General features: G+C 34.6%; 1 protein-coding gene across 1 annotated transcript; it reads left to right on the top strand.

The window, feature by feature from the left end:
• The first annotated feature begins 4205 nt into the window (after nt 1–4205).
• On the top strand, nt 4206–5578 carry LOC107846828. The gene is made up of 3 exons (XM_016691103.2): nt 4206–4664; nt 4761–4885; nt 5229–5578. Exons 1-3 carry the CDS (start codon nt 4400–4402, stop codon nt 5343–5345), a joined length of 507 nt encoding a protein of 168 aa, XP_016546589.1. The 5' UTR covers nt 4206–4399; the 3' UTR covers nt 5346–5578.
• The last annotated feature ends 12794 nt before the right edge of the window (nt 5579–18372 follow it).

Genomic DNA, 18372 nt, shown 5'->3' with positions numbered 1-18372 from the left:
AGAAGAAAGTATAAAGGAATTTATGGAAAGCGCAGCAAGTTCCTCAAGTCCTTTCCACAGAACAACCGGTATGCAAAACGTACCATTAATAACAGAAAATTTACCAAGACATAGAGTATTTAGAACAAACCCAAACATTCTAACAGAACAAGACATAAAATCTAAAGAAAAAAGAATGTCAATAGAAGAACCCATTAGATTACAAGAAGGAAGTAATAAAGAAAAAATTTTAAACTTGCCGGCCCATGATCCTCAGGCATGGAATCATGTAATAGATATATGAAAAAATGTAGTTGTAGCAAACTACATACAACATATACAGGATAATCAAGAACCAGATGCAGAAATTATGTATAGATATTTAGAAACATTTCTAGGAGAAAGTACTAAAACATTTTGGGAAGCTTATAAAATAATATTCCCACAAGACTTTCAAGAATTAGTAGAACTAGGCTCAAATCCATACAATTTTGTAAACAAAGTACATATTCTACTAACAGGCCAGGATCGCAATAGTGGATTGGTAGTGTTCTTTGTTGTAACACTACCATTAGGATCCTGGCCTGTTAGTAGAGTATGTACTTTGTTTACAAAATTGTATGGATTTGAGCCAAACGATATTTTAAGAATAGAACAAAGACTAATAAATCAAATAAAAATATTAGAAACTACAGAATTATCAGAAGCAATCATTATTTCAGACTTTATAAATTTAGTAAATTGCATAAATCATATAAGTTTGCTAAAGTGTAGATTAGAAAGTATTAGATATTGTATAAACTATAGAAATTTTAGATTACAAACAGCTAAAAAACAGTGTAATAATAATACACCCTCTTTAGGATAAAGAAGAATAGTAGTATAAAAATAGTTAATTTAAAGAAGTTAGAATATTTAGATCTAACAATCCCAGCTGAAAAGAAATACAGACGTTTTAAAGATAATTCTCTTATTAGATGTAATTTTAACAACGGAAAATATACTTTACATGGAGAAAATCCACAATTAAATACTATTACAGATTTTATAATAAACTTAGGAGAAAAGACTCAACAAGAAAATACAAAAATATTAAAAACTCTAGAGATATTAGAAGACCTACAAAACAAATAAAAGAAATTGTTAAATAAAATAGAATTAAATTTTGATTTCTTAAAGAACCAACTAGCAAAATTAGAAAAGAAATTCAAAGATTTAATTAATAAAGACAAAGATAATTTGAAAAATCTTGAAATAAAGTTAGTATTACAAGAAGTACAAAAAGAAATTAATAAAACAAAAAATATAATACTTTCATGAATAATATACTCTAAGATAAACTTTATCTAGTAATATTAAAAAAGACAGCACAGATCCAATCAAATCCCGAAGAATTATCAGACTATCAACCTCAGAAAAAAGCAGATTCGTTAATCATAAAAAAAAATAAGATTATAATTTTGTTACTATTAGAACTAAATAAGAACCTAGAAAAAGAAACTCTAGAAAAAGAAAAACAAAAAGACAGTCAAGATAAAAATATAGAAGAACTAATAGAACAACTAAAAAAGATAAAAATAACCCCTCAAAAAGAATTAAAAAAACTAAGTGGATATCTGCTTATTATATATATATATATATATAAACTTTGTCACATAAATTAAAATAAAAAAAGAATATGTTCAATTATTAATTGTAAGGGAAACTCTTGATTTGAAAGGGAACAAGTATCTAAGTGTTCTATTCTCAAAGAAAATACAGATAAAATCATAATATCAAAAGTTTGAATTTCTATTTTTCTTCTTAATTATGCGAGGAACTTCCCTTTCTAGGCAAGAATTTTTCTCAATTCTATGTGCCTTATTGTTCCACTTCTTCTATGTCTCTTTTGCAATTAATTTCATTTGAAAGAAGAAAAACCATCTTTGACTAGTCTAGGTTAGCTTTTAAAACAAATAGATAATTATTTTTAAGTTCATCTAGCAAAAGTAGAAGGCATGGGATGAAGACATTCATTCCATAATAGAAACTCCCCAGTCCGTTATTTATTCGTCCTGCTTACTTAACTTAATTGGTATACAATAATTATTATTTTAGAACATTAAAATATGATTAATTGATGGTTTTCATTTTTACTTAATAAATATGAAAAGATATTAGTATGATGAAAAAGATAATAGTACTATTAAAATGAGATCAAGAATAAATTTAGTCAAATTACTTTTTTAACATACAAAAAAAATCGTGACAATTAAATTGGTTCGAAGGAAATATTTTTCCTTAAAAAGATTTACTAGATTCAGGGAATAAGAAGAAAAATGTTGTGAAAGGATTAGAAATACATTAATAATAAGTTTTTTCAAACACATCTTTAAAAGCTCTCACTTTATTTGCTTATTTGTGACTCGGATTTATAATCTTACGGTTAAAGGTAAAATTAAGTTGTTTACCAACCAAATGACCTTCTTTTGCCTAATACTATAATAGGTTATTTTTAAAGTCATGAGAAAATATTTTTTGACTGCATGAATTGAATATAATAATTCCCACTAGCTAGTAATTTCAAAATCTTTTGAAGTTAGGCAAATATGACAAAATGTGACATTATACACGTATAGTTTTAATCGAAATTGACATTTCAAAACTATAATTTTGTTTGACAAGTAAATCACTATTAAAGGATAATTTTACTGAAAAAATATAAAGTCAAATATCTTTATAACAATATTAATGTAGAGATTATGGTTCTACTATTATTTGTTGTTTTATTATTTGTTGTCTCTTTTATTTTCATAACTTTTTTTTTTTAGATTGTTTTATCTTGAGTACGATGTTATTGAAAACAATTTTTCTATTCCTAAAATTGTACAACGCAGATTCTATTCTATTTAGGCCCCAGTTTGTGAAACTACCAAATATGTTATTATTATTATTATATTCTATAATTTTTATGATAACATTTTGTAATAATAATTGAAAAAAATTATTCAAACAAACAATATTGTTATAGAGAGTTATTGAAGTTAGCTTTAAAAAATAGGATAAGCAGGAGTATACGTTTGATGGGGCGACAGTAGAATCTCAGGTACACGCCTTGATTTGTTTTTCTCAATTATTTCATTCATATCGTCTAGGCATTGACCTGTAAATATCATTTAGTTATTATTATCATTTCATGTTATTATCCATCTGACGGAAAATTTTGAAGTAATTGATGAAGTTATTGTTAGAATTTAAGTTTTATATATTATTAGTGTATAAAAGTATTTTAAATTATTAAATAAATTTGATTTTCTATTGTACGTTATTCAGTTTTTTCTTTTTCAATTTTTATGTAAAAAATTGGGTAACTTGTAATAATTGGTTAAGTTTACCTATAGTATAGAATATTTTGTACACTAACAATGCATAAAATTTAAACTCTATTGTGATATATTAGGAGATTTTGATAGGAGATTATGGGTTCAAATCATGAAAATGTTCAATAATAAAATTATAAAATAAGGTGGTATATAATAATTTTTTATAATTCAATCCTTCTTAAACTTGACATGTAGTAGGAGTTTTAGTGTGGGATCGTATTATTATCTATTTATTTATTTATCTATCTTTTATTTGGTTGATGATGGAAAATTTGTCCTTGTTACCCCGTCGACACCACCGAGCATGGCCGTCCAAAATCCCCGCCCCTCGGCGTTGAACCACGTGGCTATCCCACCTTCATTCTAGGATTTTGCCGGCAGCTACTCTTGATGGATGACATGTTGATATATTTTGTTAGTATACATTTGTTTTCTTGAGGTTTATTATAAGAGTGTTCGTAAGTAGCTATAAAGTAAACTGATGTTGAAGAGTCCCACATGGTCTTATTTGAATAATTTTTTATTTATGACGTAGTTTTTTGAAATTAAATTAGGCTTAAAATTTATGGCTAGAGATTGAAAATTTTATTTTTAGTACAAAGATAAAGTATAATGAATTGGAAAAAGTATTCTAGGACGGATGTTTTAAATAATATTGCTAACTAATACGTCACAGAAGGATGCTTAAAAGCCTAACTACAGTCAATAGCTTAATAACCACGACCCAGAAGCATGAAAAAGTGAACTTCCTTAATCACTGTTTTTTTGTATATAACTTAAAATAAACTTACAATAATCTTTTTAAGATTAACTTTGGGTGGCATAGGTAACTACTATATAAGTTAGTTGGGAGGGGAACTGCTGTGCTAGCTTGAACGAGACCTATTTTACCTCACACACACAAAACACAAAGGGGGTGGGCAGTGCTTGGAAAGAGACTTGTCTATTTCATATCCTTCTTTCCTTCCTTCATCCTTCTTATCCATCTTCTTTTCTCTCATCTTCTCCTACCAAGGAATCAAACATCATTGACAAAGTGAGCTAGAAAGTCAAAAGAAATGGGAAATTGCCAGGCTGTAGATGCAGCTGCACTAGTCATACAACATCCAAGTGGAAAGATAGACAGGATGTATTGGCCTATGACTGCTAGTGAAGTTATGAAAATGAACCCTGGTCACTATGTTTCTCTCATCATCCCTCTTCCTATCTCCTCGTCCGATGAGAACTCCGATCAGAAAACTGTTCGTTTCACACGCGTTAAGCTTCTCCGGCCAACGGATACTTTAGTCCTTGGTAGAGCTTATAGACTTGTTACAACTCAAGGTATAATATATATATATGTGATATACTCTGTTCATGTTCACAATTTCTTTTTGTGCTCAAAGATTAATTTACTTATTCGTTTGTTCATGGTTACAGAGGTGATGAAGGTATTGAGAGCTAAGAAACATGCAAAGATGAAGAAGAATCAGACAGAGGTGCAAGAAAATCAGAGGTCAAACTGTGAACTTGAAAGTGGAAACTGTGAATCAGATAAGAACAAGGTAATACTTTTGAACCAATCACTTGTAAAGTTAATATATTTTGCTTTTGTCTTTTTCTTATAATCATCTTCCTATAAAAAAGAAGAGAACCATAGGAGGAAAAAGGATGGTACAAGAAGTCCATAACTATACTTAGTGATGTACTTTTTACCAAATTACAGATTCTTTATAACATAAAAGGGGCAAATCAACAAGGAGAAAAAAGTCAAATGCATGGGTGAATTAGTACTAAACTGTATACATTCCAAGAACTCAATAACTGATAGCAGAGTTGGGAACATGAAAGTGACTAATATAAAATGATATTCAAGTTTACTAATTACATAGAATTGATCATTTGCAGGCAATAAGACATGAAGGACACAGGCAAAGGCCTGGAACAACAAACTTAGCTGTTTCTGCTTCAAGGTCCAAATCATGGCGTCCCACTTTACAGAGTATCTCTGAGTCCAATAGCTAACGGTGGTTGCAACTCGATCACCGGGCAACGGGGACTTCTAAAATATCATCAAAAATATGCACAAGGAACTCACAGAAGTTGGTGGTTCTAATCTCTTGTTCACCCATTGCCATTCACAAATCTAGTTCATGAGGGATGTTGAGCAATAATTGCTTTTGTATAGAATAGAAATGGAACTAACTCTACCTTTGATAGAAAGAACATCCTATAATGAAAATACGTAATCTCCAGAATTCTAGCATTGTCTTTTTTTAGTAACGATAGTTGTGCACCTCAACTATTCAACTGGATACTTGTTATCTTTTACCAAACACAAATACCGGATAACTTTGAAGATAAACCATGATTATGGATCCACCTGAGCAGGAAAATAACCCTTTTCATTATCTTAAGTGTTTCGTGTTCCAACTCTCCCAATCTTGATCAACGTAATTTTGTGCCCATAGAAGTGATGCTCGTGCAGCCGATGCCGCTTCTGAAAGTTTCCTCTCTTATAGAGCTACCATCATATCAGTAAAAGGCTCCACTAGTAGTGTCCCGGGTCCTCCATATTCTTTGTGCAAGAATTCATTAAAAATCTGATTTAACAATTAAAAGCAAGTGAATAACAAACCAATTATATATATTACATTATTTTAAATACTCATGAAAGTTAAAAAGCATCATATAATAAGTGTTTAATCTAGAAAATGCCAGCTTTGGTGGCACAAAAGGCCAAGTACAGCTTGATAAAAACTGTTCATCTATGTTTATATTGTATGACAAGTAGTACCAGATATTTCTTTCAAATGTCAATCATTGTACTATTTACAGGTCAGAAACAAGTCAGATGGTCAGTATAAATAAACATGATATTATGTAGTACTAAACAAAATCTGTAGTATAGTAAATGACCAATTGAATCAAGAATCATAATGCTAGCTAAGTATGTCAGTACACAATTATATCACTGAAAAGGACCATCATGAGTGGTAGTGTTTTATTTGGTAATCCATTCCGAGTTGGAAGACAACAAGCAAAGTGTTTATGATAGTTTGGAACTTCTCTAAACAACTGAGGAAAGGTATTTAAATGCATTATAAATACCGTACCCTGAAGTGCCAAAAATGTGCTGACTTTGATATCCAGACCTTATCAAAGTCAGCACATTTTAATCAGACCATTCAATATTGAGAGAGGTTGTTAGCATATTATTTACTACTTCCAAGCCAAACTACTACAATAATGTCAAATTATGTTGACGATATTGAATTTTCTTTCATTCTCATATCCACTACCCAATTGGCTGTTGGTACTATTGCTTTGATAAGTCAAATTACCACTACCTTCATGCTTTATTAAATGAATCATCTAAGTTATGACATACTATGGGTGCAAACCAAATAGATGTAGGAAAAAGAATTCACGCTAAGTCAGTCACACTCACACCTAATCATATTTGGTGGAGTAAAGTCATGCTCATCAATAGGAAGTAAAACCAAATAAAGAGAAAATAAAGCCGGAGGAATGTGAGGATTATGTCAAATCATCATGCCCCTTATGACCTGGGCGACACGTGCTACAGTGGCCATGACAAAGGGCCGTGCTCCCGGGAGGCTGAGTTAACTCAGTACTCTTAACGTAGTTATAGGTTAGCAAAAGAGTTCACAACTTCTTATAAAAGGAAAATGCTATGAGTTCTTCGGCATGTTCTATCATGTAAACTCGGCGAAGTTGCATCTTAGAGAATCTGTCCTTATAGCTTTGGTACATGTTACATGAGCCCAAAGTCTTTCAGAAACAGTCACTCTATCTCTATGAGTTCAGAGAAAGGTTTGAGTACATCTACACTCCCAGATCCAACTTGAGGGATTACACTAGGTATGTTGTTCTGGTTGTAAAATCTGTGCTTATAGACCACTAGACACTTTTACATCAGCCAGCTAATACTAATGACCACTAACGAGTTTACTTTTGACTGTCTGTAGTACATTCCTCTTGTGCTCTCCACATACAACAACAACAATAACATACCAGTATATTCCCACCAAGTGGGGTTTGGGGAGGGTAAGTGTACGCAGTCCATACTACTACCTCAGATGTGAGATAGAGAGGTTGTTTCTGATGGACCCTCAGCTCAAAATAAAATAATTAAGACAAGGAATAGTAAAAGGACAAGATATAATAGAAATCAACATATCCAATAATACCAAATACAATATACACCAAGTAATACAACAAATGATACAACATCCTACACTAAAACTAACTTTCTACCCTAATCCGCCTCCTCCACAACTTCCTATCTAGGGTCATGTCCTTGGTAAGCTGGAGCTACTCCATGTCATGTCTAATCATCTCCCTCCAATATTTCTTTGGTCTACCTCTACCTGGCTTGAAACGATCCCTGGCCAACCTCTCACACCTCTGCACTGGGGCATCCGTGCCCCTCCTCATCATATGACCGAACCATCTTAACCTCACTTCCCTCATCTTGGTTTCTATCGAAGCCACTCTCACCTTATCTCGAATAACTTTATTTCTAATCCTATCTTTCCTAGTGCACTCACATATCCACCGAAGCATTCTCACTCCGTCACCTTCATCTTCTGGCATACAACAAAGTCGGTCTAACCACCACTCTATAAAACTTGCCTTTAAGTTTAGAAGGTACCTTTTTTTCACACAAGATTTAGGAGACGAGCCTCTATTTCATCCACCCTACCCCAATTCGATGAGTGACATTTTCGTCAATCTATCCATTCCCCTGAATCATCGACCTCAGATACTTGAAACTATCTCTCTTATGGATAAAATAAGTATCAAGCTTAACAACCGTATTGGACTCATAAGACACCTTGCTGAACTTATACTCCAAATGTTCCGTCTTGGACCTATTTAACCTAAACCCTTTAGACTTAAGGATTTACCTCCAAACCTCCAATTTAGAATTACCTCCATTATGTATCTCATCAATCAAAACCACATCATCCGTAAAAGCAAACAGTATGGCACCTCACCTTGAATTTGTCGCGTCAAAACGCTCATCACCAAGGCAAAAAGAAACGGACTAAGCGTTGATCCTTTTATGTAATCCCATCAAGACAGGAAAATGCTTCGAGTCCCCTCCCCCATTCCTAACCCGAGTCTTGACTCCATCATACATATCTTTAATCGCCCTAACATACACCATAGGTACACCTTTAGCCTCCATACACCTCCAAAGAACCTCCCTGAAAACTCTATCGAAGGCCTTGTTAGAGTACGAGCCCTACTAATTGCCTATCAGTGGAAGAGGTAAGTAAACGTGGTTCACAGAAGTAAAAGATGAACACAGTGTTTTCGTGTGGAAAACACCCGGCTCAAGAAAGGTGTAAAAAACCACGACCTGTACCTCTCAGGATTTAACCCCAACTTCACTATAATACTTGATCCTCAACAATCAACAAAGTTACAAGACTTCTTGTAAACTAGGAATTAAAACTTCTAACTCCTATCACTACAAAAACACAAATCTTCCCAAGATAAATGTTCCCAAGTCTTTGAGTTCCCTAACTTGAAGACACAACTCCTAACTTGATTTATAGATCACTGAGACTAGAACAATGACTCATTACAACACAAAAAACCTACCTAGTACATACAGTCTACGACTTAAGTAAGGAACCAGGTTCTTCTTCAAGTATGAGAACTGTTTTGCTGATTGTTAATTTTCTTTTCAGTGCATTCAGTGAGTTACTTGATCGTGATTTGTTGTATATATGCACACTTGTAATTCACCTGTGATGGAGTCCTAGTTGATTTATGTTTCTTTTTGCTTTCAACTTTATCAAGTAACTTCACTCTTTGTTGTAGCCGTTTCTCCTCCCCTGGTTGAATATGACTCTTTAGCTTTATACTTTATCCTTGCAGAACTCTTCTTATTGTTGGACTTCTAGATCAACTTAACTTTTGAGTATTGCATTTTTCTTCCACTTTACTGAAGTGATAAGTGTTTAAGAAGGTTCCTGAATATTCTTGCTTATCCACTCCTATCTATGCGCAATATCATCTTATCAATAGTCTTGCCTGTAGTTTTTCTTAGTACACTTGAATGGACCAGCTTTCACAACATGTTTCATTCATATGTATTATCATCAAAACTCCACATGCCTTAACAAATTCCCCTTTTTTTATGAAGACAAGCATAGCAGTACAACATCACAGACCCCTGACATACTCAATAAGGAATTTGAATAAAAGAATATCACAGAATGAAATAGGTTAGTCCAATTGAGTTATAAGCATTTCATAGCCTTGCATTGCCTACTCTTCCCCCTTTTGACATCATCAAAAAGCTGACTCAACAAGTGAAAAATGTCTAATAATTCATGAACATTGAGGCTATCACTAAGATAATCTAAATTCAGAATAAGAGAACATGAATGCAATATGAGAAAACAGGAACAGAAAATAGTAAAACTACTAAGACCATTTTATTCATTAGCAGAGATGACTACATATACCAAAAAGTAAACTAAGAGAGAATAAGCTATCAGGGAAAGGAACAAAAGGAGATAGGCTTAAGATATCAGTCAAGAGGCTAAGTAGAAGAAGATGAGGGAATAAGAGATGTGAGTTTCCTAATAACATCTGCATTTTTAGCTCTTTCTTTTTCGAACAAGGAATTAAGGGAAGCAATTTGAGCATGGAGGATCCCTTTTTCTTCTTCACGAGCAGCCTGTGCAGCCTCTAAAGCTGTCTGAGCAACTTCCACCTTAGCTTGTTTTTCAGCCAGTGAATTTCTCAATCTTTGCATCGGATTATCAGCACTCCTCATGGAAACATGTAGCATCAGGTGGTTCACATGTCCTATGATATCCTTGGTAGTCTGTGAAGACCACACTTGAACAGAAATACCAAAGTCCTCAAATATGAGGGTGAGCCAAAATTGATAAGGTAGAGCATGCCCATTTACTTCCTTGAGTAGAACCCTTTACATATGCTTTAGTATGAGTCAAGGCAGATCAATTCTTACTTCAGTATCTAATAATTCCATAAGAGTGAGATCAAGAAAGCTAGCCACAATCCTCCTTTCCTTCCTAGGTAGAATCATCTTATACACTACATCAAAGTATAGTTTGTGAAGAGGAGACATCTCCCTCTTAAACACTCTTCTATGATTGACCAAGTGGAGATTCCCAGAGAACTTTCTATATATGTCAAGAGCTGAGGAAAGATTATCAAGAGGTGGCCAACTGCCTTTGACATAGTGACCCCACCCCCGGAAGGAATATGCAGAATCCTAGCAATATCAACATTGTCAAGGTTTAGTGTAACCTTTTTAACTGTAGCAGAAAATAACTCACAAATGCCCCCCCATTCATATAGAACTCATACACTTCAGGTCGAGCAAATCTTCGCTAAAGGTCTTCCTGTAGAAAGAGATGAGACCATCTTTGAAACTCTAATTTTTCCAGTAAAGTCTATAATAGAAAGATCATCTCTATCATTAGGAAGATCATTCTCATAAATAATTCTGAGCGGGATAGGAGGAGGAAGAAGGGGTCGCGAGAAGGATGAAGTAGGTGAGGGAATTTGGCCAAAAAGGTTTGGGAAATTTTCGAAGGCTGAGAACTTCGTGAATTTCTGAGAGATTGAAGGAGAAATTAAGGGAGGTAAGGTGATATTTGGATGAAGGGTAAGTATTGTAAGGGGATTTAGAATAGAGTCCGTGGAGAAAGAAGAAGAAGAAGAGGAGGAAGATAATGAGAGTGATGCCATTTTTGAACCAGGAAAGTGTTCTTGAGTGTAAGGAGGTTGAAGATAATTTTGTAGTGTAAAATAAAAGCAAAAGAAAGCGTATTTAAGAGGGAAGGGCGAGGGACTGTATTTGGCAGAGGTGTACTGATGAGTGTTTCAGTCTTGATGGGAAAGGAAATGGTAGCTTTTTGAAAGGGAAGGGACTCTTTGTATTTTGGCGGTTTAAATAGACCAAGAAGGAACCAGGAAAACAACTTGTTTCTCTTTAAGCTACTTTGAAGTAATAATAATCATACCTGAATGACAAAATAGACAAAATTGCTTCTATAATCAAGGCTTTCTGCAAAATCAACACACACATGAGTCAACATACTCTAAAATCTTGGACTTAGGATACACAACTTAATGTGTGAGACTGAATTAACAAACAATCACTTGTAAAATCAACTTATTCTAGTCAAGTATTGAGGGAGACTTATGCAATTTTAATCATCCCCAAGGCTAACCTATTTTTTTCAGAGTGTTCTCTACTCAAGGCCTTAGTAAAAATGTCAGCAATCTGTTCCTCAGTAGAACAAAATATAATGGATATATGACCTTTTTCAATATTATCTCTAAGAAAGTGATGCCTAATGCCAATATGTTTGGTTCTCTTATGTTGAACAGGAATTTTAGCAATGTTAATAGCACTTGTATTATCACAAAAAATAGGAACACAACCAACATCTATACCAAAGTCCATGAGTTGTTTCTTAATCCATAGCAATTGAGCACAACAGGAACCTGCAGCAACATATTCAGCTTCAGCAGTAGACAAGACAACTGAATTTTACTTCGTAATGGACCAGGTAATCAAATATGATCCAAGAAAGTGTGCCATTCCTGTAGTGCTTTTCCTGTCCACCAGATATCTTACATAATCAACATTTGAGTAACCTACCAGATTAAAGTTACTACTTTTGGGGTACCATAAGCCAAGATCACTGGTTCCCTTCAAGTATCTGAAGATTCTCTTCACAGATTTTAGATGTGATTCTTTGGGTTTTGCTTGAAACCTGGCACATAGCCCTACACTGAACACAATGTCAAGCCTGCTTGCTGTGAGGTACAATAATGACCCTATCATACCTCTATACAACTTTTTCTCTACATTTGAACCTGTTTCATCCAATTCCAGCTTTGTGGCAGTGGCAATAAAAGTACTTATCTCTTTTGTCTCTTCCATGGAGAATCTCTTGATAAGCTCTTTGGCATACTTCTCTTGGTGAATCATTGTCCCTGCAGCTAACTGCTTTATTTACAAGCCCAAGAAGTAATTCATCTCTCCCATCATGCCCATCTCAAATTCATAACTCATGAGTTTGGCAAACTCATGAATCATACTCATATTTGTTGAGCCAAAAATAATATCATCCACATACACCTGCACAACTAACAAATTCTTTCCATTAGTTTTTAAGAAAAGGGTATTATCAATTTTACCTCTGGAATGTCCATGTTCCAATAGAAACTTTGACAGTCTCTTATACCAAGCTCTTGGAGCTTGTTTCAACCCATCAAAGCTTTGTTCAATTTGTACACATGATTCAGAAACTCTTTGCTTTCAAATCCTGGAGGTTGTTTAACATACACCCCCTCCTTAAAAATGCCATTTAGGAATGCACTCTTCACATCCATCTGATAAAGGATAAACTACATATAAGCAGCAAAAACAACAAGTAATCTTATAGCTTCAAGTCTTGCTATAGGAGCAAAAGTTTTATCAAAGTCAATTCCTTCTTCTTGGTTGTATCCTTGGACCACCAATGTTGCCTTGTTCCTTGTAGCTGTTCCATGCTCATCAACTTTATTTCTATACACCCATTTAGTCCCAATTATTGATCTATCTTTAGGGAGAGGAAATAAGTGTCATACTTTGCTTCTCTTAAACTGATTCAACTCTTCCTACATGGCTATGATCCAATCAGCATCAAGCAATACTTCAGTTATCTTCTTTGGCTCAATCTATGACAGGAATGCCTTGAAGGCACACACACTTCTCAATCCAGACCTTGTGGTGATCCCAGATGTAAGATCAGTAAGAACATTCTCAATAGGATGTGATCCTTGATACTTATATCCTTTTGGAATCAAGACTAATGAGCTACCAGGATCACTGCTGATGTTCTGAGTTGGGGTATGTTGAGGCTCAGTTCCCCCTATCACTGTGCCCTCAGCTTCAGTTCCCCCTATCAAAGTGTTTCCATGTTTTGTAGCTCCAGTTGATGAATTGGGTTGTATAACCTGTTCCTCAGTGTCACTTCCTTCCAACAGATTAGTCTTAACACAGGATTCATCAAAGATTACATGCATAACACAGGATTCATCAAAGATTACATGCATGCTTTTTTCAACACAATTAGTTTTGTTATTTAAAACCCTATAAGCCTTACTATGAAGTGAATACCCTAAGAAGATTCCATCATCACTTTTAGCTTCAAATTTTCCCAGATTATCCTTTCCATTATTGTGTATGAAATATTTACACCCAAAGGTTCTAAAATGAGAAATATTAGGCTTTCTTCCTTTTAGTAATTCATAGGGAGTCTTCTCTAATATTGGTCTGATCATGCATCTATTTATGATATATGCTTCAGTACTTATTGCCTCAGTCCAAAGGTTTTTAGGAACATTTGCTGCAAACATCATTGTTCTAGCTATATCTTCTAAGGTTCTAATTTTCCTTTCCACCACTCCATTTTGTTGTGGTGTTCTAGGAGCTGAGAAATTGTGATCTATATCATTTGCTGAACAGAATCCTAAGAACTTTGCATTCTCAAATTTTGTACCATGGTCAGACCTTATGGAAACTAAAGAAGTGCCCAGTTTCTTTTCAACTTTCTTAATAAAGATTTCAAAGACATCAAAGGCATCTTCTTTAGAGGCTAAAAACAAAATCCATGCGAATCTGGAATAATCATCAATAATAACAAAGACATACCTTTTTCCACCTTTTCTTTAAAGTCTCATGGTCCACATAAGTTCATATGATCCAGGTCGAGACACCTGGCAGTGCTAACATGGTTCTTTAACTTAAAAGAAGATCTTACCTACTTTCTCCTTCCACATGCACTACGTAACTTTTTTTCCGTAAACTTGATCTTGGGTAATACCAATACTATGTCTTTGGATAAAAGTATGTTTAGCTGTTTCAAACTTGCATGACCAAGTCTTTTGTGCCAAAGGAGGGGATCATTTTCTATAGCACTCAGACAAGTCAGCTCAGGTCCTGGTAGTGCCATAATGTCAGCTTTGTATATATTTTCGTATCTCCTTGCAGTGAGCACAATCTCTTTAGTGTCCATTTTTTTAACTTTAACACCTACAACAGTGAAAATAACTTTATTCCCTTTGTCACCCAGTTGAGAGATGCTCAGAAGGTTATGCTTTAGTCCTTCTACAAGATAGATATTCTCCTATGCTCTTGACTCAGTTGAGCCAATCCTTCCAACTCCAGTGATGATTTCCTTTTTTCCATCACCAAAAGAAACTCCTCTTCCATCTATTTTGAAGAGTGAAAGGAATATTTTCTTATCACCAGTCATGTGTCTTGAGCAAGCACTGTCTAAGTACCAGTGCCTTTTGTTTCCTTTCACCTTCTCCTGCACAAGAAATCAATGGTTAGGCTTAGGAACCCAGACAAGCTTGGGTCCTATTTTATAAGTGAAAGATGAATTAAGTTCCTTCTAGTCCATACAGGCAGCATGTTGTTCAACCTATTTCTCTGACCTGAATTGGTATTGTTCTTTTTGGTTTGAGAAAATCTGTTAGCCTGGTTTAGACTGTTTGATCTGCTTATTGTAGCCACTGGACATTTAGTGGTGGGATGTACAAGGTTTCCACAGATATAACATAAATCCTTAAGATCACCAAAACTTTTGTGGAATCCCAATCCTGCCTTTTTATTAAAAAAATGTTCACTCAAAGTTTGAACAATTCTTGAGGAGTTTATCCACCTATTTGCCCTTTCTAGATCAAGTTTTAGTTTAGAAATTTCATGACTCAACTTATTCATTTTGTTTAGTTAAATTACAACACTCTTGTTTGTATCTAACCAACTCAAGTTCAACATTTTCTTGTTCTTTACTCATGGCCTTTTTACCATTTTTAGAGAGAGTTAGGTTGAGAACTTCAGACTTAAGATTATTGTTTGATATCTCAAGTTCTATAACTTGTTTCTTGAGAGTGCATTTTTCTTTGTCAACTGTATCTGAGCAAGCCTTTAGATCAATAAGATCAAATTCGAGACTTGCAAAACTGTTAAACAATTCATCCCTATCAGAGGATAACTCTTGGAAATCATCAATCAATGCACTCATTAAGAAAATAAGTTTTGGTTTTGAAAACAATTGAAGTTTTTCTTTGAGTTCAAGTATGCTTACCTCAGAATCTTCATTTTCTTCATCTACATCTAAATCTCTAAAAGCCATGAATGCAGTTTCATCAACTTCATCTTCAGCTGAATTAGATCCCCAGGATGTTATCATTGTATGCTCCTCCTTCCTTTTTGCCTTCAGTTCTTTTTTAGTCCTTTCCTTCTTCCATTCTATTTCCCAGACTGGACAGTCTCTGATCTGATAATCAGATTTGCCACATTTGTAGCATCCATTTGGATTGTTATTGGAACATTTCTTAGTACCTGTTCCCTTCTTCTTTTAAAGAATTTGCTGAAGTTTTTGGTTATGAAGGCAACTTGCTCCTTATCAAGTTCAAAATCCTTATCACTATCAGAAGATTTCAATGCTAGAATTTTCTCAGAAGAAGCTTGTTCTTTGGTTCCATCAATTTCCATTTCATAAGTCCTTAAGTTCCCTACTAGTTCATCCAGGGTCATGCCTTTAAGCTCCTTGTTTTCCTCCCTAATTGCAGTTACCTTAACATTTTATTTTGATCTAGGCAATACCCTTAGTACTTTTTTAACTTGTTCCTCTTCAGAGATGATCTTTCCCAGAGAAGTCAACTCATTTGTCAAGGTGGTAAGCCTTGTCATCATTTCATGCAGGGTTTTATTTTCTTTCATTTTGAATGTCTCATACTCAGTAAATAGAAGAGAGATCCTGAATTTTCTTACTTGAGAGGTGCCTTCATGGGCATTCACCAGTGCATCCCAGATTTTCTTAGCACTAGTGCAGGTGGATACCCTGTTATATTCAACAAGTCCTAATCCACAGACCATATGTTCTTGGCCTTTGTATTTTTCTTCAACGCCAATAAATCATCAGGAATAAACTCACTCCTTACCTTCTTGACTTGTTCACCTTCTACCATTTTTATTGGAATAGTAGGACCATCAGTAATCGTGTTCCATAATTCATAGTCTTTACCTTGAATGGACATCTCCATCCTTGCTTTCCACAAGATAAAATGAGAGCCATCAAAAAGTGGAGGTCTAGTAGTTGACTGACCTTTACTGTGACTAGTAGAAGGTGCAGAATTCATCATGTTAATCTTTTCTTAGGTGCTAGCCTTATTTAAGACAACCCTCTCTGATACCACTTGTTAGAGTACGAGCCCTACTAATTACCTATCAGTGGAACAGGTAAGTAAACGTGGTTCACAGAAGTAAAAGCTGAACACAGTATTTTTATGTGAAAAACACCCGGCTTAAGAAAGGTGTAAAAAAACACGACCTGTACCTCTACAGGATTTAACCCCAACTTCACTATAATACTTGAGCCTCAACAATCAACAAAGTTATAAGACTTCTTGTAAACTAGGAATTAAAACTTCTAACTCCTATCACTACAAAAACACAAATCTTCCCAAGATAAGTGTTCCCAAGTCTTCGAGTTTCCTAACTTGAAGACACAACTCCTAACTCGGTTTATAGATCACTGAGACTAGAAAAATGACTCATTACAATACAAAGAACCTACCTACTACACACAGTCTACGACTTAAGTAAGGAACCAGGTTCTTCTTCAAGTATGAGAACTGTTTTGATGATTGTTGATTTTCTTTTCAGTGCATCGAGTGTGTTACTTGATCGTACTTTGTTATATATATGCACACTTGTAATTCACTTGTGATGGAGTTCTAGTTGATTTATGCTTCTTTCGTCTTTCAACTCTATCAAGTAACTTCACTCCTTGTTGTAGCCGTTTTTCCTCCCCTGGTTGAATAGGACTCTTTTGCTTTATCCTATATCCTTGCAGAACTCTTCTCATTGTTGGACTTTTAGATTAACTTAACTTCTGAGTATTGCATTTTTCTTCCACTTTACTGAAGTGATAAGTGTTTGAGAAGGTTCCTGAATATTCTTGCTTATCCACTCCTGTCTATGCGCAATATCATCTTATCAACAGTCTTGCCTGCAGCTTTTCTTAGTACACTTGAATGGACCAGCTTTTACAACATGTTTTATTCACATGTCTTATCATCAAAACTCCACATGCCTTAACAGGCCTTCTCTAAGTCGATAAAATCCATGTGCAAATACTTCTTCCTTTTCCTATATTGTTCCACTAGTCTCCTAACGAGATGGATGGATTTAGTAGTCGAACGCTAGCATTAACCAAATGAAACTTTTTTATCAAATCAGGACCATATACTACAAGTATATGAATTTTGTTTTTTATCTTCAAGAACTTCAGAAAAACACTATTGTGTTGTAGCTTACTAGCATCGATTGTAAGACAACGTTCTGATCCCTACAGACTAAACTAGACAAACTCCCTAGCATCAAGCCCCATTCAGTTTCTAGTGGGTACCAAGCATAACTTACTGCACCTGTTCAGACAGCTTAAAATGCACCTAATCTTCTAATATCCGCAATAAAACTGATAAAAATGTGCTTTTCAAAGCTATAAGGTCTGATTCCATCCCTTCAAAAGTAAACGTACCAAGGTTGTACGTTCAAAATCAACTATTAGGGTGTGTTGGTATGATGGAAAATGTTTTCTAGAAAACATTTTCTCATTTTCTCTTGTTTGGTTATGAAAAAGTATTTAGAAAATATTTTCCAAAGCTACTTATTTTCCTTCACTTGAAGGAAAATGACTTCCCTAATAAGTCAAGGGAAGTCATTTTTCAGATAAAATATTTGAGAGCTACGCGTATACACTCTTCTTCTTCACCCCCCAACAAAATCTATAGTTCACCCACAAGCAGCTCCTCGTCGTCTTCAATTTAGGGCTTTCTCCCCTCTCTCTCTTCTCCCCACCGCAAGAATTTCAAAGGTATGTCCATAACTAATTTCTTTTATGATGCTTGGTAAAAGATTTCTTCAATTTTTTCTATTTTGCTTGTTTGGGTTTCTGATTTGAGG

This window comes from Capsicum annuum, chromosome 11, assembly GCF_002878395.1.
Source record: "Capsicum annuum cultivar UCD-10X-F1 chromosome 11, UCD10Xv1.1, whole genome shotgun sequence".
NCBI classification, from domain to species: Eukaryota; Viridiplantae; Streptophyta; class Magnoliopsida; order Solanales; family Solanaceae; genus Capsicum; species Capsicum annuum.
This window is presented reverse-complemented; position numbering and strand designations above follow the sequence as displayed.